This window comes from Pseudochaenichthys georgianus, chromosome 15 (genome assembly GCF_902827115.2).
Source record: "Pseudochaenichthys georgianus chromosome 15, fPseGeo1.2, whole genome shotgun sequence".
In the NCBI taxonomy this organism is placed as follows: Eukaryota; Metazoa; Chordata; class Actinopteri; order Perciformes; family Channichthyidae; genus Pseudochaenichthys; species Pseudochaenichthys georgianus.
The window spans coordinates 38,712,260-38,733,837 of NC_047517.1; the positions used below are offsets into that span (position 1 = coordinate 38,712,260).

The 21,578-nt window shown below is 40.1% G+C and overlaps 1 protein-coding gene across 1 annotated transcript in view; it reads right to left on the minus strand.

Moving 5' to 3' along the window:
- Positions 1-6,395: 6,395 nt before the first annotated feature.
- The window catches only part of kif20ba (kinesin family member 20Ba), a 91,741-nt gene continuing 76,558 nt past the window's right edge, over positions 6,396-21,578 (minus strand). The window contains exons 28-31 of the mRNA XM_071205613.1: positions 14,633-14,701; positions 13,722-13,809; positions 9,554-9,702; positions 6,396-7,589 (exon numbers count right to left, since the gene is read on the minus strand). Coding sequence (XP_071061714.1) covers positions 7,506-7,589; positions 9,554-9,702; positions 13,722-13,809; positions 14,633-14,701 — 390 coding nt within the window. The 3' untranslated portion in view covers positions 6,396-7,505. The remainder of the gene's footprint in view (positions 7,590-9,553; positions 9,703-13,721; positions 13,810-14,632; positions 14,702-21,578) is intronic.

The window sequence follows — 21,578 nt, forward strand, 5'->3', positions numbered from 1 at the left end:
TTTAAACACATTACTTTTTTCATATTTTTTCAACATACTGTGATATTTTGTTTTTTGTCTTTCTCTCCTTTTTCCATTATATTTTTTGAAAAACTACATAGTGACTTCTAGCAAAATACAACATGCAACTAATACATTATACAATATTACGACTTTTTGCGATATTTTCAACACAATATACTTGTACCTTATTTTTTTTAATAGGGCTTCAAGATATTTTGCATGTCATGCATAAACACGGTGTCATCTTTCTGCGTGCTGTCCGTTTTACAAACAAGTTATGTTTTCTGCTTCTTCATCCTCTGAATTTTCCTCCCCCGTCCCTCTTCCTTCACCCCTCACAACAATCAAGATGGATCTGTGAAATGAAACACCTCTTCCCAAAGCGTGACTTCCCTATTGAGGGCATGCGTCTAGGGCAGTAGGGTCTAAAATCGATTGGCCATCTATACTAACATGCAGAACGTACGGTAAATGACTAATTTAATTTACCCTCAGACTGTTGATTAAGTATTTTAAGTGTTTACAGCTTTTCTTTGTTCTGATCAGCCCCACTGGAGCCGCCTTGGAGTGAATGGAGCAGAAACACACATTTTTAAAAGATACTTCTCTTTGTTGCCTACAACAAAATCTAATATTACATCCACACAATCTCACACAGCTTCATATTGGGTTTCCTTATAGTGGTGTAAAGTAATTATTTAAAAAAGACAAAGATTATGGATATTTTATTATTTCCCCTCTTCAGAGAGACTTTTCTTATAGTTAGTAAAAAAGTAATTACATATTAGTTCACAAACCATACAACTAAAAGAGAACATCCTCAGGTATCACATTATACAATATTACGACTTTTTGAGATATTTTCAACACAATATACTTGTAACTTTTGTATAGGGCTTCAGATATTTTGCATGTCTGCATAAACACGGTTTCATCTTTCTTGAAACTGTCCGTTTTACAAAAGAGTGAAGAATAATGGCTGTTTTTATTTCATTTGATCTTGTTTTATTTTTTAAAACTAACTGCATCTCACAGATAGTGTTCTAAATCTGCCTACCTGCCTAAGTACTTTGTGTCAGTAGAGTTCGTTAAGAATCTGACTCTTAATGTCAGTTTGTGATTTTGAGGCTATTTCAGTGAAAAACAAGGCTGTTTTGAACATTTGCCAGATTTATGCTTAAATTCTCTGAGAAAGTTACTGAAAAGATACACTTTGTGTATAAAAGCGGACCACTAACATAAAGTACTCTGAGGAGATTTCGTCAAGCATATACACTTTTCTTTTTTTAAAAGCTGACCACTACCATTTATTAGATTCCGTTAAGAATCTGTCTCTTAACCCACCATCCCCCGAGAGCCAAAACATACTCAACCCCTGCAGCAGCTCGGGTGTGAACTCCCATACAGAATGTCAGTCACTGCGTAAAACTTTTTTAGTGACACTCTGCATATTTGTGTGTAATTCACTCACAAAGGAACTGTAAGATACACTTTTTATATATGCAAAACCTGTCATTTTGGAAAGACCATCTCGAGTGAGTTATAATTTGAAAGTACACAACCGGGGGGAAAGATATGCCCCTTCCTTCAGACTCACATGACCAGAAAGAGGCTGTACTCTGAACCCGGCCCCGATGCTGCATTCGTTTCTTGACTGGCTCTTCAGACGGGTAAGCTGTCACCGGCTGGTTAAACCCCATTCGAGGCGTCTCTTGACATTTTTATTTTTTGAATGGTGACTTGGTAAGTGTAAATGACTGTCTTTTTTAATTTAGTTTGAGTGTATTTCTAACATCATCTAATTCCACCCCCACTATCTGCTGGCTTCATAGCCACAGGAAGGGGGTGGAGAGAAGGGGGGAGGCTGGGAGGGGGCGGGTAGACAGTCTCACGCATAACTTCAAAGAGACACCTAGATTAAGATCAAAGGCTTTTCACCAGTGTGAAATCACACCTCACATCAAAGGGCAACACATCAAAGGCTAATTAGATTAGATAACAAAGGGCTCTGAGGGACAGGGGCCAGACAACATAACTTCAAAGAGTCTGCCTTAATCAACACATCAAATAATTAGACAACAAAGGCACTACACAGGGGGGGCTTTTCACACCTACCTGTTATAACACACATCAATGGACTAGACTACAAAGGGGTGTGAGGGGACAGGGGCCAGACAACATAACTTCAAAGAGTCTGCCCTAATTAACACATCAAAGAATTAGACACTACACAGGGGGGCATTTCACACCTACCTGTTAACACACATCGAACAATGGGAGGCGGGACATGGGAGGCGGGACTTAGCTCATTGACCAATGGGAGACGGACTTAGCTCATTTGCATAATTGGGGGCGTGTCATCTGTCACTTTTTCATCCATACGAATGTGATTGAAACAGTATGATTATAACTACTTGCGTCAATAGGTGTTGTCGTCACCCGGTCTAGATGCACACTGTTACCTAACAGATTGTAATTTGTGTGTCTAACTTTTGATTTGAATGATTGAATAAACGTTGAAGATTAAAGGAATAAACTAAACAAAGTGTAACTGGGTAACAGGAGCGCTGCGCCGCCAAACCAAAATGCAGATTTCCTCCGTAAAATGTGAAAGTGATGATACTTACATTTTATATTTGTTAACTTTATTTTATTAAACATATTTTTGGGGTAATTTTATTTCATTTCTTTATGATTATTTTTGCATTTGATTCTACATATTAAAACAATATTTAATAATTCTGTTATTAATTTATCAAATTATTTTTGTTTATTTTTCATCATGTTTTTAACTCATCTGCGGCACCATCTTGTATACAGGCAGGGCTGGTTCTCGAGCAGTGGTTCTCAACAGGCCTCGGGACCCACTTTTTACTTGGTCAATACATCGCGACCCAACATTTTGAAGCACTCTAATCTATTCAACAAAAAAATCGTGCTGTAATATATACGCTTTTCAGCATACAATATTTATTAAAGTGAAGTACAGTTAGACCCTCCAGAAAAACGCGATTCTGCGATCGCAGAATTTACGGCATAATCAGCAAAATGGCGCAGATTTTTAAAAGGCCGCATATTTATCAAAAGGCCGCATAATCCCCGCATTTTTCCACACAAAGTTGAGGGGAAAAAAAGTTAACTCCTCTTGACGTGAAGTGATGATGATGTTGACGCGACGTCATCAGCTCACGCATCACAGAAGGTAAACAACACCGTAGAGTGAACGTGTGGAGCTCACACGAGAGAAAACACCAAGATGAAAAAATCTAATCCATCTCATTTACCGACGAACATTTCTGCTAAAGACCGGGCAAAGCAGTTCCTGATGTATTGCACGAAAGTGGGGGGAAACTAATCTGCACCCCGTGCAACTCTGTGTTGGAGCATTTGAGAACATCGACGGTGACGACCCACTTTGATTCATTCAAACATTCGAAAATGCTTTCTGCTGCTGCGGACAAGAAAGCCAAACAGCTCACGTTCACCGAGGCATCGACCACCAAAACCCTTTCGAGGGCTACAAGAAACGAGGTGAGAAGCCTACAAGACTGAAGCTGGTCAGATAACGAACAAGTAAATGAAAACAGAATGAGTCGGAGAAGTGTGTGTGTGTGCGAGAGTGTGATTAAAATATCCCAATTGCTTTTACAATAAATAAACATTGAATGTGTTTAATTGAATAGTAAAGGGGTTTAACGTTAGTGGCAGGTTGTGTGTGAGAGAGAATAAATAAATAAGACAGCCCAATATTTATTTATTTCGCAACTTTTCACACATTTCACCGCATAAAATCACATAAAACCCCGCATGTTTGATCGCATAATCAAGGATTTTTGCCCGCGTTTTTCTGGAGGGTCTATACCAGTGGTTCCCAAATGGTGTGCCGCGGCACACTGGTGTGCCGTGAGGCAAGTCCGGGTGTGCCGTGGGATTTTGTGACAACCATACGTTATTATTGCAATATACAACTACATAAAAATAATTTTTTTTTTATTTACTATATCAGTACTTTGTAGGTTTATATGTACGTAATCTGCGCGACTACATCTCCACCTGCAGTGCTGCATAAACATGGCTGAGTCAGCGATAACTCTCGAGGGGTGGAGGACGTATGCCCATTATTTTGAGTTCGTCCGAAGAATAGACAGGAATGTGACGGTGAGCTGCAAACTGTGTCCAGGCCAGAAGCTGTTATCCACTGCTGTAAACACCACGTCAAACCTCAACAAGCACCTGCAAAGAACACATGCTAAGGTGGAGCTACCGCACACGCTATGTGTTTGTTTATATCACAGTCTGTTCTTCTTCTCTGTCTTCCGGTTGTTGCCTGTTTTGAATGACGAATACACACTACCGCCGCCTGCTGGTAAGGAGAGTTATTGCCACTCACGCATGCGCAGTTCGTACGTGCTCGGCTTAAGTCTTTGCGGTGTCTGGTTCCAGTGCAACACATGGCCAACACGCAGGAGAACACGCCGACGCAACAGAGTGAGCAGAGATAGACTGCGCAAAATATACAGATAGCAGGAGACAGAGAACAGCCACGGTCAGATAGGAAAACATTCAGGATGGAAACTGAACTAAAGAGAACATTTGAAACGTTAGCAGTCTGCGTGATCTGCCTGCAGGGAGGGGCGGGCCGGCCCTGCGAGTAAAGTAACGAGTTACTTTATGTAGAGAGTAACGAAGTAGTGTCATACTTAAGTAATATGTAATATATTACTTTTTTTTAGTAACGACTCTGCTGAAATGTTACATTTATAATTTGTAGTTCAGGACCATGGACAATGCAGCTTCCTTGCATTGACAGTTATCTGTGCTGAATTTCCTTTGTCTCATTTTTAATGTTGTGACCTGTCTGGTTTAAATGAGTGTGTTGCTGCTTTGATGCAGCCTAATTTGATAACGTTTCAAATTCATTTCTGAAATATTTCGTTACTAAATATTTCATGAGTAATATAGTTGTCTTTGTTACATTTTATTTGGCATTTGTAAATAATTATGCACATTTACAGATATTTTACATATGAGTGATAACACGTGTTATCAGGGCTATTTTGCACAATAGGTGTGCCTTGAGATTTTGACTTGTCCTTTGGTGTGCCTTGGGCACAAAAAGTTTGGGAACCACTGGTCTATACAGTGCTTATATCCCTTCACAGAACTAAAGTATGCTTTTAAAAAAGTTTTAATGAGATGATGGAATCAAAGCTTAACTGTATAAACATTTTTTTAGAAATACTAACATAAACTACGCATTCTGGTACACTGAGAAGAAAATAAATAAATCTATTACTACCGACATATTAATAATATGTTATGCCATTGTTTGTTTTTCACTTAGTTCTGACAGCTCGCTGCTCCTCTCAGAGAGAAGAGCAAAGAGAGAGTCTGTGTGACTTACTTTAAATTGTGGGTAAGGGGAGATAGCCCCCATTGTTCTGTGACCTGTCAGTCATCAAACTAGTTGTCATATTTCATTATTTGTTCATTTCTATCTGAAGTTGTACCCATGGATGTATAAAGAATAGTTCTACCCCAAAGTTATTCTCCGTGGGGACTTCCGGCAACAATCTTGATTCTGATTGGCCAGAAGACTCGAAAAGACATCAGCAAAGATGTTTTATTGAGAAATGATCACTACGTGACTACTGGTCTCCGGTACTTCCAGTCCAACGCCTACTGCATGGACAGCGTTAGAAAATTGGGCCTTCAAAATAAAAGTTTGCCTTTTTCATCCGCGACCCACTCGAAACGGACCCACCAGTTGAGAACCACTGTTCTAGACAATTTGCTGCTCATAGGCAAGATTTTATCTGGCGATGATTATAAAGGAGTGCCTTGGAAATATTTCTACATGTGTTGAGACCCACTGAGATAACTTGGACTAAAGTGAACTATCTAAACGCAGAGAGTCCTTTACCTCACTGAGCCTCTCAGTCGGACAGGAGAGCTCTCCTCCACCCTGGTTGTAGAAACATCTTCTTCTTATATCCGTTAGCGCAGCTAGCACCAGGTGCTAATAACAACAGCGCCGGTACCGGTGTACCCTCTCTCTCTCCCGCGCACTTTGGCTCCGAGCTGAGGGCGACACCCCCCACTTTCATCCCACCGTACGGGGCAAATGAAACGTGTAACCGGGGTGAAAAGGGTGTTACCTTGACTTTATGACTGTTGTTACATCAAGGCCGAACATTAGGATGAGCACCAACCGCCTCTGAACCGGCCCTGTATACAGGCGTCATTTTTTCTCTAGATAATTGATATATCTTATAAATCAGTGCCTCAGTACTCAAACTATATCTTTCTAGAAACTAGTGGGATAATGTGTGTGTGTATAAAAAACAGTAATTAGTTTATGACTTGTGGCAATAAAGAAACAAACGCAGATATATTAGAAGCAGTCTCGTATTTTAATGACTGATAAGACTTTGAGAACAAGGTTTCAAAAAGGAGGAAAACATGATGACAATACCAATCAAGAGAAAAGTGCACAATTTCAGACGGAATGTTGTGATGAACCTCAGGAGCTCTCGGCTGTCCTTCAGCGAGAAACAAAAACACTCAGCGCTCTAAAGCTGAAGAAACGAGTTTCAGTAAAACAAAGAGGATTTAGCTCCTGGTTCAGGGCCAAGTTTGTTAGAAATAAAGAATAAAGTGCAGTGAGAGTTCAGTTAGTCGTGTTGATGTACAGATAGATACAACATATAACACAGCGTCTCGAATATCTAACTTGTACGGAAGAGCCAGATGTGGACTTTTTTATATCTGACGGTGACTTTTTTCTCAGATCTGAAAAAAAAGTCACTCAATTTTAATTCCGAGACAAAATCAAGAGTGTTGGGTTTCAAAACAAACGTCCTATATGAACGGTTATACAAAAAGAACATTTGAAAAAAAAAAGAGGAAACATTTCGACTTTAAATCCGAGTTTCTTTTTTCAATTCTTAGAAAAAGAAATCTGACTTTTCCCAGAATTCACTTTTTGGTCAGATCTAAAAAAAATGTGGCCTTAATCCTCTTCTCGAAACGTCTCATCTAAACCGTTGGGACAAACGTTAAACAATGTGAACTTCCCGGAGCTCTAATAGCAGCTTTGATTATTCTAGAAAGTAAAATCAGTGTTTTCCTGCCGTTCACAGAAGCATTCAGTGAGGTTGGAAGGAACCTAACAAAAAGCAACTAGACTCCAGCACAACCACACATTAGGATAAGACGATTGCACATAAGAGTTAAGAGAAAGGTGTAAATGATAAACAGGTAAACGTAGAATTCCTTATAAGTATTGTAAAGTAATAAACCGGCATTCTGTAAAACATCTTCATCAGCGAGTGCTTTGATCAGTGAGAACATTCTTTAACCTTATAACCAGTTAGTGATTCTACCTCTTCTAAAACCTCCCTATTTAACTATTCAAATATGCGCTTTTTAGATTAAATATAAATTAAGAAGATAGCCTAATGCTTCCTTCATCTGGTCAGAGTGCGAGTACATAAGGAGGCTCAATGTTTAGGCGTCCGCGTGCGAAGACGTCTCTTGATGATCTGATGGTCGCTCTCTTTCTCCTCCGACCTTCTGCTGATTATCTGTGAAGAGGAAAGGATTGTTAAAAGTGTGTTTTGTGATCAAACTGTAGGTCTACGAACACAGAGACACACACACGGCTGGTGGGCTTATCACGGCGAGCAATCAACTATTCAAATGGGATAATAGAGCGGTGCAGGGATGACGTATTCACCCCGAAGGAAGCTGCCGGTTCCCTCGACAAAAAAGCAAAGGGTTTCTCCAGGATTTAGGAAAATAGCTGGAAATAAGATCTGTGGAAAACGAACCTGTTTGATGAATGCACGTTTTGTTCAGCCGGATAATCTCCACATGTCTACTTTTATCATGTTCTAATTATAACTCTAATGTCCAGAAGCTAAATGCTAACGTTATGCTATAAAGGAGCTACAGGCGAGTCCAGCAGCACGACTTCAACGTCACGCCGACTTCAGATCCATATTCAAACACACAGATTCTAGATGGAACGAGTTGAAGCTTTTGTTTGAACACTTTGCAGGAGGCAGGGACTTGCTTTCAAGCAGAACAGAAACTAACTTCTGCGGCTTTCCCTTTCTAGCTCCGAGCGGGAGCTTTTCTGGTTCAGCTCCGGATTCCCTTTTCTGCTCGCGCTCTGCTCACACCGCCCAGCGCTGCCGCTGCTGCGTCATGACGTCACCGTCTACGTGCCTGCTTCATAAAATCCAAACCGCGGAAATCCCTCACATCGACAACAACAATGGCCGATTGTATTGAAGCGCTGTTCGCTTTGGTTATCCTCTTACAAAACGACATGGAAGGCATCGGACGACTTTACAAACATCACACGCGAAATGCAAGACTTCTTTGTGGTCTTCAGCATCTACTTCAACGACGAATCTGCCCCTGCCCCGACGTAAGCGACGCCGCCTCTTAGCTCCGAAGCTCTTGCCTCTAGACCGACAATTATTTGGAGCTGGAAGTGAACCGGATTCCGGAGCTAAGAGGCGGCGCCTCTGCGGTGTGAACAGGAAAAACCGGTACTTCTCAGGCTTCAGCTCCGAGCCGGAGCTGAAAACGCGTTTGTGTGAAAGGGACATGTGAGGAGTGTTTACGTGTTCGGCGTAATGACGTACAACGACCTCCACGACTTCTGTAGTCCTGTTCAGCCGCTTGGTATCAACCATCGTTTCTCAGACACGTCAACTCTTCAGAAATCACCAGCGGGGTCCCTGCTGATGATTTAATGTCGTAGAACAAAACGTGATCCGTCTCTTCAACGTGTCTTAACCTCAGACCTTAGTTCCAGATGTTTTCCAAAATCAGATGGAGAGATCCCATTGGCTCTGAGACCAGGGAACAGGAAGTGGAGAAATGCTGACTCACTTCCAGGTTTTAGGACTCGTCACGGCACCACTCTATTGCGACGTTGGGAATCTTTTTGGAACATTTTAAAACACACAAAATGAACCGTGAAGCCCCTGATGAATCTCATCAAGACGCTGAGTAGGAAGTGGCGTTGGATTGCAGGTCCAGGAGAAAGCGAATGAAAGTTGAAAAACTAAAAGACTGCGGCTGGTACACAGTAGCATAACATGTTGCTACACGGGACAGTCCACCCCATATTTAAATGTTACTGGTATTTTCCGAAAGAACAAAATATATATTTCATTAAGAATAAATATGAATTGTTTCGGAATTCTGGGATTTTCATCCAGAAAAATTGAATTCTGGATTTTTTCTTTCTTTCTGAGATTAAAGTCAGAATTCATAAAAAAATTAATCTGATTTAATTGTTGAGTTTATTTTTTCTGAATCCATTTTCAGTATTCAGAGAAGAAAGACAAAAACCGAAATTACATAAAAATAAATATTTCAGAATAAAACCCATAAAAAACAGCATTTAACTTTTAGTCTCAGAATTCAGAGATTTTCAGAATAAAAATATGAAATTGAAATTGATCAGAATTCAGACTTTAGCCTCAGAATGTGTTTGTGTCATGATGAGCTGAAGAACAACGACTCTTACTGGAAGTGAGGGCATGTCCATCGGGGAGGAGATCTCAGGTCTGTACAGTTTCCTTTTGCTCTTCTTGAGTCTCAGGATGAGCGATGAAGACGAGGAGGAAGCTGATTCTAAGTCACCACGACCGCTCACCAGACTCATCATCTTCTTAGCTGCAGAGAAACAGACAGAAGACTCTTTAAAGTAGAGACACTACATACTGATATACACCTGAACATCAGCAGGAGAGGACTCTTTAAAGTAGAGACACTACATACTGATATACACCTGAACATCAGCAGGAGAGGACTCTTTAAAGTAGAGACACTACATACTGATATACACCTGAACATCAGCAGGAGAGGACTCTTTAAAGTAGAGGCACTACATACTGATATACACCTGAACATCACCAGGAGAGGACTCTTTAAAGTAGAGACACTACATACTGATATACACCTGAACATCAGCAGGAGAGGACTCTTTAAAGTAGACACTACATACTGATATACACCTGAACATCAGCAGGAGAGGACTCTTTAAAGTAGAGACACTACATACTGATATACACCTGAACATCAGCAGGAGAGGACTCTTTAAAGTAGAGACACTACATACTGATATACACCTGAACATCAGCAGGAGAGGACTCTTTAAAGTAGAGACACTACATACTGATATACACCTGAACATCAGCAGGAGAGGACTCTTTAAAGTAGACACTACATACTGATATACAGTGAAAAGGGGAACGAGCGATGGAGGGAAAAGCAAAAGATTAAGAAAGAAAAGGCGTTGCAAGAAGTCCAGTAGAGTAGGAAGAAGCGAGCAGCAGGAAGAGAGACAGGATGATGAGATGGCAGGAAAAGGCTTCACCCTTGTCTGAAAAACCCCGGGGGGATAATTAACCGACCGAGAGAAAGAGCCTCTCCTCGTGTGTCTCGAGTTGAGTTTCTGCAAAAAAACTGTGATGTGAACTTTACAAAATCCTAAAGACCCATCTGGGCTCTGCCATTGCCTCCGGGGTGTTATCAGTACGGCTGAAGGTGAATGAATGCAAATGCATCGGGGAGGATTTACTGTAAATATGAGGAAAAGCTTTGGAGATTTTATGTGTGTGTGTGTGTGAGGTATAAATCCTTTATATGTTTGGCAGAGAGAAAGTTTACAGCGTTACAGCAGCAAAAGCACTGACAGAATATAGAGCAGTCTTGCATATTATAAGAAAAGGCAAGAAGTAGCGTGACCATATAAGCACTGAAGTAGCTGGTACGGTTTACAAATTGTACACATATCTAAAGAAAGAGTGTGAATTGTAGTATTTATAGTTAAAAGGTAGGGATTTTGCATATTAGAGATATTATGGTGCGTGCACACACCATTTTTCTAACGATTACATTTCAAGTCGATGCAAAAACGTGAATAGACAAAAATCGGCCCGTCACTTTGTCTTTCACTGATATATGGTTTAAAAACCTTTAAAAAAAGACCCGGTAATTTCTTGCAACAGCTGGTTAATGTAGATTCTCTCAAAGTATTGCCAACAGGACTAAACAATGTAATACGGAGGATCAGTGGCGGCTCTAGAACATTTTACATGGGGTTGTAACAACCGGTGTTTATGTGACCGGTAGTCACTCACGGTAACGCCCACCCAGCCAGTGATTCGCTGTTGGTTGGCGCCTCCATTTCCTTTTCCCCCTATTTACCGTACTTTTCGGACTATAAAGCTGCATATACGCCGCAGCAGCTAAATTGTCCGTGTGTCTTGCTCTCGTTCTGTCTCTCGGTTCCACTTTTACTTTGGCGCGCTACCTGTCTCACTCTTTTCCGGCCTCCAGCTTTTCCTGCTGGAGCCCGCCGCTTAAAGGTGGCGGGCGCGGACCGGTCATAGAGCCCGCCGCTTAAAGGTGGCGGGCGCGGACCGGTCCTAGAGCCCATAGAGTTAAGGTGGTTAATTTTACCTGTAGAATCCATAGATGTAGGAGGTCCCCTAGTGGCCGTTAGCTGTACAAAAAAAATGGGGAAAAAAGTCGCGGCTTATAGTCCGAAAAGTACGGTAGTTAGACGGAGCAGGAAGGGAAAGGTGTGTGCAGCAAGAGGGATGTTTAGAAACCGGCAGTTAGTTTGTTTAAAGTCCGTGTTACCGTTTGTCTGATCCACCGTCACCATACCCTTCTGTCGCTTCACGTTCCCGGATTATTGTTTACTAAACTGAAAGGAGCCGCTCATCTCCCAACCACCTTAAAAACCAGGACTGGATTCTCAAAACCGACTGGATTGCTAAAAATGACTGACATTCTCCCGTGGTAATTGACCGTTTTATTTATTTTGAAGAAAACCCGAAGTTTTGGATTTAACATTGAACTGTGGGAAGACGAATTGTTTGATGGTTTGTGGGGTATTCAAAAATACACTTGCTATTTGTGATTATGATTTTGAGTTGTGTCCTTTCTTATATTTTCTAATGTCATTCAATGTTGGGTGTTTGCAGTGAGATGTATACACCTTTGTGCTGACTGACTAAAACTGACTAGCCGAATCTGAAACGTCAGGAGAGAGACCTGACTGGCACCCCAAAGAACCTACATAAGTAAACTGCCACAGGGTTGCATGGGCGGGCGGACAGTACGTGGTATTTTGTACTGTATAACCTATTCATTATTAAATCATGCCCTAACAAGTGTTCTTGATGCACAAGGTGTTCACTTAGACAAACAAACTAAAATATAGTATAAAACAGCAGAAAATACTCATGATACCCTAGAATTCTGTTTATTGTAAGTACAGACATCACCCATCTCTTAAGAGAGCTAAAGGCGACCTGTGCAGCAACACATTCCAATATGTGTCCATACTAAGAGCCGCTAGATTGTGCTGCTGTAATGGAATACGTATGCAAGAAGAATAAGAACATACCATGTGGTCCAGCTGGAGTTTCATCCCCAGACACACATTTCCCTATTTTACTGTCTCTGACCTTCAAAACGCTTTTTCGACCTGTTTTATGACTTCCTTTACCCCAACTCTTCCCGAGAAATTATAGTTATTTTGACACCTTCTTATACAACAGGGTATATGCAGGAATCCTGAAGTCAAATTTAATACCTTTTAAGACCTTTTTTAAGACCCTTTCCATACATTTTAAGACCTCATCGCAACTTCGAGTTCTAACCGGTTACATTGGCGACACTTTACCTCACATTTACTATATTGATTGTAAGATAGCTCAACTAAACAGAGTGCAGACAGACTACTGAAGCCTCCTCTCCACATGACCTTCAACCTCTCTGTGAAGGTCAGGGTTAATGCAGTATATGCTGCTTTGTTGCTTCTGTGCTCTTTCATTCCAGTAGAACTCATCAGAAACCAGTAGAAACCAGTATTTGACCAATAAACAAAACAATTGACAAAACTTTGAACTATGAAATATATTAAACTTCATGAGCTTCAGCGGGGTAATGCCATATAGGAGCTCCCTCACAAATACCCAGGGGTTCAATTGGGCTGGGGCTGTCCGGGGCCAAGCCCGGCACATCGGACGATGCTCTGACGTCATCGCCCTCACACATTTGTCATATGTTTACAAAAAACAATAAATATGTTAAGACTTTTCTCGTTCTTATAGTCTATATTTAGGGTCGATATGTGTTGACCTTACTTTAAAAAAGCAGATCTCTGTGACCGGATATAGTTTGGCTTAGACCCCGGCCCCACGAGGACGCATACAGTAAAACACATACACACGCATTCGATTCATTAACGTGTCCGTTCACACTAGACCGCTGGAAATGCTGGAAACGCTGTAGTACATATGCCAGGCCTGTAAGTGGCGCTGCTGCCGCCACAAAATACACCAAAAGCAGCGAAGAAGACCCCGGAGTATGGTTGTCATGGTTGCCCTTCTGTTTATTCTCCGCGGTGGACGGCGTGTTCTCCTGCTGTATATCTCTCAGGTAGTCCACCAGCAGATAAACCCCCCCCCCCCCCCCGCCACCTTGAGGGGTTTTCCCGACATGTTGTTTCAGTAAATTAAAGCGTGTTTCATGTTGTCGTTGCTGTGGACTTTCTTAATACCTTGGAAAATGCCGTTTAATACTTTTTAATAGCCTTAATTTTCGCTAAATTGATTTATCAACTTTTAATACTTTTTAAGACCCCGCGGACACCCTGTACAAGTAGCCTCACTGACCTTTGGATCCCAGCAGCGTTGGAGAGCACTGCAGAAAGTCTCCGATCTTCTGCAGCGCTCCTTCCTTTCTGCCCTGAGGGGAAGAAGTCTGATCCCAGACAGAGAGAAACCGTTAGCACGTTAGCATCCACATGTGGATTACAGTACGAGCGTAATAAAACATGACAGGCGAAGGTATTCCAGTTGAAACTAAATATATAAACTATTATGATATTATCCATGAATGTATGTCTTACATATTGTAATGAGTGGTGTTAAATAAACATGTATCTGGGTCTGGATTTCTAAGAACGGCAAAGTTATACTGACCCAGCTGCAGTGAGAACATTAGTCTAATAAATATAGGAGGCATATTGTCCATAAAGCAGGTTTGGAGTCAATATGTGAACGATTTGAGGTGCTGTAATATCTGTGACTGCATAAAGAGATTATATTGGATGGTTTTCTCGCAATTAAACACCAGAAATCATTAGCTCGTGTCTCCAGGCCTTTTTCTCACGATTGATTGACACAACAGAAGACGGGAGATTAATCTCACATGAACGACAAACTGTCAGAGGTAAATATATATTTGCTTTTGGCAATTCAGCTCAGGGTTTGTCTGATCTGAAAATCGTGCACACAGTAGAATCCATTTTTGATCGAGATCTGTTTTACACGAATCAAAATCAATACGGAAAATTACCGTCCCATATTATAGAAGAAGCTACCAGATGATTTAGTATAAAAGCCACAGACAGAAGGCTCGATGACTTCCAGTTATTAGAGAGCGACACCATGATGAGTCAGTATTCTCCGTTAGTACGTTGTGCTACATTGACGAGCTAACTATGAATTATTTATGTTAACGCCTGAGTATCGGAGCACATTACCATGTTTATGCATGTGTTTGACGCCTGTGTGTTTCTCACCTCCTCTTTGTGTGCGGTGAGCTTCGGCGTTGCTTTGCGCCGAGTGTTCAGAGTGTTCTCCACTTCTTCCTACAAACACACACAAGGACAAACAAAATGAAGACACACACATCAACAAAGTCAGTGTGTACCGAGTCTTCTGGACCAGAAGGTTAGTAATATTACAACCTACTGACACTACCTCCCAGGATATATATTATTATATTTACATTTTACTACTTAAATAGAGTCTCCAACCACCTATCTATCTATCTACCCAGCCATCCATCCACCTATCTAGTATCTATCTATCTATCTACCCAGCCAACCACCTATCTATCTATCTATCCATCTACCTATCCATCCATATATCTATATGTCCATCCATCCATCTATCTACCCATCCATCCATCTACCTATCTATCTGTATATATATATATATGTCCATCTACCCATCCATCCATCCATCCATCTATCTACCTACCTACCTGTATATCTATCTATCTACCCATCCATCCATCTACCTATCCATCCATATATCTATATGTCCATCCATCTATCTATCTACCTATCCATCCATATATCTATCTACCCACCCATCCATCCATCTATCTGTATATCTATCCATCTACCCACCCATCCATCCATCTATCTATCTATCTACCCACCCATCTATCCATCCATCTATCTATCTACCCACCCATCCATCCATCTATCTACCTACCCACCCATCTATCCATCCATCCATCAAACCCAACAAGCAGAGGTTTGGAAGCCGCCAAAAAGAATAACCAGAAAACATTTCGTAACAACGTGATTGGTGTGATGGAGGCCAATCATTAAGGCAGACATCAGGAGAAAAAGCATTCAGACACTTTTTGTGCAGCGGCCTCAGCGGTCGCTCTATTCCACTTTTACCATTTTAGCAGCCGGAATAATTTAGAGAAATAATAAGGAGAAAAAAGGCTGCAATTTACTGTAATTGACCTGCCACAGGAGCTCTGAGAGGTGACGAGCCCAACCGCAGTCTCAACACGTTGTGTGTCTCACACACACACACACCATTACATCTGCACTTTCACATCGCTAAGGAAACAAATGTGAGAGTATATGGTGTTTTATGCAATTTAAGCTCGTGGGCTTCATTGTGTGCTATAGACAATATCATCCAATTAAAGTGCAAACACAACTTTGGGGAAAAGCGTTTGGCTTTCAGGGAAAAAAGTAAAAGAACATATTTTTTTGACAGTACAAAAAACCCCAAACACATTTAAACCCCAGGCATGCCAAGGATAACCAACTACAGGGACATGGTCTGCCTCCTGATGGATGGGGATGTGTATGAAATGATCGTGGATGAGTGAATGGAAATGATTGCTTTCTTTGTTTGTGAAATTACTTTTTTAGAGAAACCTTCAGTTCCCAGGTTCCTGGTCCACTCTTGCTGGACACGGACACACGTGTATTGGATTGTATATTAGCGTTACTCCGTTTTCCTCAGAGCTTTCAGCATCGGAGACAAGCACAGTGGATTTAGGTTCAACAGTTTTTTCTTTACGGTGGTTCCAACATTTGCCATGGAAGACATCTCCAGCTCCCGGTGTCTCAGCAGAGCCAAGACTATTCAAAAAGACTTCTCTGTGACAAAGACGGCTTCGGGCTTTGTATATTGCACACGTGTTTTATTTTGAAAAGCGTTCCCTTTCCCCATGTCTGTTGCTGTTGATTGTGTGCACCTGGTGTCGTCTCCTCCCCCCTCACCTGTGTCTTGTTGGGTTAATTAGCGTGGGTATTTAGGCTCTGTGTGTCCCGTTTTGTTTGGTGTGTGAGATCCTTGTGGCAGCTTCACATTCTCCCACCCAGGCTACACACTGTTCTCTCTCCTGCCTTCTGACAGGAGATACAGGAGTTTTAAAACACTGAAAAACTGTTTTTACCCCTGGGCCACCAGGCTGTTACACCAAAAATCTTAAGTGCAACATACATTTAATTAACCAACTCATTAGTACTTTAAAAAACGTTTTAATCTCTGTGGTTGCCATCGTTTTCTTATTTGGAAAATATATCTGAGATATGACCAATGGTGCACTCTGTGGCTATTCTTCCTGACGGCCGGAAATACTAGTTGTGTTGTCATTGTCTATATTGTTGCTGTATTGTATAATTATTTGTTTGTTTTCCTTAATGTGGGTTTATTTATTTGTTGTATGTTTATTGTCATGGCTCTGTTGTTTAAGTTATATTGATAAGCATTTTTTTGCGGGTGGAGGGAGGGAGGGGAGAGTTTAGTGAGTGTACTGTGGTACTGTATTGTCATACTGATATTCTGTACACACTGTGAAGACCACTGAGACAAATGTAACATTTGTGATATTGGGCTATATAAATAAACATTGATTGATACTGTGATATTACAATATAAATGAAATGGCATTGATTACTGTACACCATAATTAAATAAAAAGACTTGTACAAAAAACGTTTTAATGCACTTTGTAGCTTCATGCTATACATGCTAAAATATGCTATATTTTTTGTAATGACAACAAAGGCTTTCTATTCTCTTCCACTACTGGGGAAAGCAACCTCAAATAACTCGATTGACACTCTTTGGGAATACTTGGGAAAACAAAAGTGATATCTTCTTCTTCCCGTTTTGGTTAACTTTCTTCCTTTTTTGACATAAATGGAGGCTTCGTTTTCACAGGAGATTGTGACGATTTCAAAGACTCAATAGTTTGTGGCTAAATCTTTGGTAACTTCCTGTCTTTCTTATGTTACTAGTCAAGTTGTTTGGTTTTCCATTGGTTCCTCGCTGTGATCTTGGCTTGTCGGAATAAAAAAATCTAATATCTTTCCTTTTCCATCGACCATTCTAAGTATTAATTTATCCTTAAAGTTGCAGCAGTGGAAAGCCTCCCACGAGCAGAAGAACTTCGATTCACTCTGATTAAAAACTAGCCGTTGGAGACGAGGCTGACCTGTTAGAGGAGTGGGCTTTTTGTGGAACGAGGTACACACACTCCAATTTACAAAGCAGAAGGAAGGGTCAAAGCATGGAGTCATCGGTGACTCGTGGGATGTTATCTGAGGAGGCAGGGAATGGAGAAAGACAAGTACAGAAGGGTAGATCTGTAGAGATAACATTGTGAAGAAAGGACACAATGGAGCTGTGTGTGTGTGTGTGTGTGTGTGTGTGTGTGTGTGTGTGTGTGTGTGTGTGCGTGCGTGCGTGCGTAAGAAAGACGTGGAAAGATACAGATGAGTAGTGTAGTGATAAGTGATGGCGATAAACCGTAATTGGAGTGTGAGAGCGGCGCAAAGTAAACAAGATGAAGTGTGTGTGTGTGTGTGTGTGTGTGTGTGTGTGTGTGTGTGTGTGTGTGTGTGTGTGTGTGTGTGTGTGTGTGTGTGTGTGTGTGTGTGTGAGAGATGATAAGGGAGCGTGTGGAGAAAGTAAATCAAGACTGGTGACAAAGTAAGATGGAGAGAGGAGAAGATGTGGAGACTTTTTTTCCAATAGAAAACAGATTATAATCCTGCAGAGTAAAAAAAATGTGTCGAATCATTACATGTTTTAATATATATATATATATACACAACTGGGTGAATGGGACAATCTGGGCCTTATTTAATGCATGTACAAGACCCGAGTACTTCTACTTTTACTGAAGTACAAGATCTGAGTACTTCTACTTTTACTCAAGTACAAGACCCGAGTACTTCTACTTTTACTCAAGAACAATATCTGAGTACTTCTACTTTTACTCAAGTACAATATCTGAGTACTTTTACTCAAGTACAAGACCCGAGTACTTCTACTTTTACTCAAGAACAATATCCGAGTACTTCTACTTTTACTCAAGAACAATATCTGAGTACTTCTACTTTTACTCAAGTACAATATCTGAGTACTTTTACTCAAGTACAAGATCTGAGTACTTCTACTTTTACTCAAGTACAAGACCTGAGTACTTCTACTTTTACTCAAGTACAATATCTGAGTACTTCTACTTTTACTCAAGTACAATATCTGAGTACTTTTACTCAAGTACAAGATCTGAGTACTTCTACTTTTACTCAAGTCTTGGATCTGAGTACTTTTACTTTTACTCAAGTACAATATCTGAGTACTTCTACTTGTACTCAAGAACAATATCCGAGTACTTCTACTTTTACTAAGTACAAGATCTGAGTACTTCTACTTTTACTCAAGAACAATATCTGAGTACTTCTACTTTTACTCAAGAATAATATCTGAGTACTTCTACTTTTACTCAAGTACAATATCTGAGTACTTTTACTCAAGTACAAGACCTGAGTACTTCTACTTTTACTCAAGTACAAGACCTGAGTACTTCTACTTGAGTAAAAGTAGAAGTACTTCTACTTTTACTCAAGTACAAGACCTGAGTAGTTCTACTTTTACTCAAGTACAAGACCTGAGTAGTTCTACTTTTACTCAAGTACAAGACCTGAGTACTTCTACTTGAGTAAAAGTAGAAGTACTTCTACTTTTACTCAAGTACAAGACCTGAGTAGTTCTACTTTTACTCAAGTACAAGACCTGAGTACTTCTACTTTTACTCAAGTACAAGATCTGAGTACTTCTACTTTTACTCAAGTACAAGACCTGAGTACTTCTACTTTTACTCAAGAACAATATCCGAGTACTTCTACTTTTACTCAAGAACATATCTGAGTACTTCTACTTTTACTCAAGTACAATATCTGAGTACTTTTACTCAAGTACAATATCTGAGTACTTCTACTTTTACTCAAGTCTTGGATCTGAGTACTTCTACTTTTACTCAAGTACAAGATCTGAGTACTTCTACTTTTACTCAAGTACAAGACCTGCGTACTTCTACTTGTACTCAAGAACAATATCCGAGTACTTCTACTTTTACTAAGTACAAGATCTGAGTACTTCTACTTTTACTCAAGTACAATATTTAGTACTTCTACTTTTACTAAGTACAAGATTTGAGTACTTTTACTCAAGTACAAGATCTGAGTACTTCTACTAAGTACAAGATCTGAGTACTTCTACTTTTACTAAGTACAATATCTGAGTACTTCTACTTTTACTCAAGTACAAGACCTGAGTACTTCTACTTTTACTCAAGTACAAGACCTGAGTACTTCTACTTTTACTCAAGAACAATATCTGAGTACTTCTACTTTTACTCAAGAACAATATCTGAGTACTTCTACTTTTACTCAAGTACAATATCTGAGTACTTTTACTCAAGTACAAGACCTGAGTACTTCTACTTTTACTCAAGTACAAGACCTGAGTACTTCTACTTGAGTAAAAGTAGAAGTACTTCTACTTTTACTCAAGAACAAGACCCGAGTACTTCTACTTTTACTCAAGAACAATATCCGAGTACTTCTACTTTTACTCAAGAACAAGATCTGAGTACTTCTACTTTTACTCAAGTACAATATCTGAGTACTTTTACTCAAGTACAAGATCTGAGTACTTCTACTTTTACTCAAGTACAAGACCTGAGTACTTCTACTTGTACTCAAGAACAATATCCGAGTACTTCTACTTTTACTAAGTACAAGATCTGAGTACTTCTACTTTTACTCAAGAACAATATCTGAGTACTTCTACTTTTACTCAAGAATAATATCTGAGTACTTCTACTTTTACTCAAGTACAATATCTGAGTACTTTTACTCAAGTACAAGACCTGAGTACTTCTACTTTTACTCAAGTACAAGATCTGAGTACTTCTACTTTTACTCAAGTACAAGACCTGAGTACTTCTACTTTTAATCAAGAACAATATCCGAGTACTTCTACTTTTACTCAAGAACAATATCTGAGTACTTCTACTTTTACTCAAGTACAATATCTGAGTACTTCTACTTTTACTCAAGTCTTGGATCTGAGTACTTCTACTTTTACTCAAGTACAAGATCTGAGTACTTCTACTTTTACTCAAGTACAAGACCTGAGTAGTTCTACTTTTACTCAAGTACAAGATCTGAGTACTTCTACTTTTACTCAAGTACAAGACCTGAGTACTTCTACTTTTAATCAAGAACAATATCCGAGTACTTCTACTTTTACTCAAGAACAATATCTGAGTACTTCTACTTTTACTCAAGTACAATATCTGAGTACTTCTACTTTTACTCAAGTCTTGGATCTGAGTACTTCTACTTTTACTCAAGTACAAGATCTGAGTACTTCTACTTTTACTCAAGTACAAGACCTGCGTACTTCTACTTGTACTCAAGTACAATATCTGAGTACTTCTACTTTTACTCAAGTCTTGGATCTGAGTACTTCTACTTTTACTAAGTACAAGATCTGAGTACTTCTACTTTTACTCAAGTACAATATTTAGTACTTCTACTTTTACTAAGTACAAGATTTGAGTACTTTTACTCAAGTACAAGATCTGAGTACTTCTACTAAGTACAAGATCTGAGTACTTCTACTTTTACTAAGTACAATATCTGAGTACTTCTACTTTTACTAAGTACAAGATCAGAGTACTTCTACTTTTACTCAAGTACAATATCTGAGTACTTCTACTTTTACTAAGTACAAGATCTGAGTACTTCTACTTTTACTAAGTACAAGATCTGAGTACTTCTACTTGAACTCAAGTCTTGGATCTGAGTACTTCTCCCACCTCTATCCCCATAAGCGGCCACACTAACACCAAAATCCCAATATCTAAAAATACAGATAAATGTTTTCTGGGACCGCGGCGATGTCTCCTCTGAAGAGAAGGACATCTCGACGTCGTCAATAAATAATTATCCATCTGCTCAACAGCGAGGCATCGAGAAAGCCTGAGGATAAAGGGGAGTGGGAGGAAAGACGGAAAGACATGAGCGAGAGAAGTAAAGGCTGAAAGACAGATAGCAACGGAGAGTCACTGTGAAGGTGCGTGGTCACATTGTGCCGGGTAACAGCACAATGGGAGAAAGATGGAAG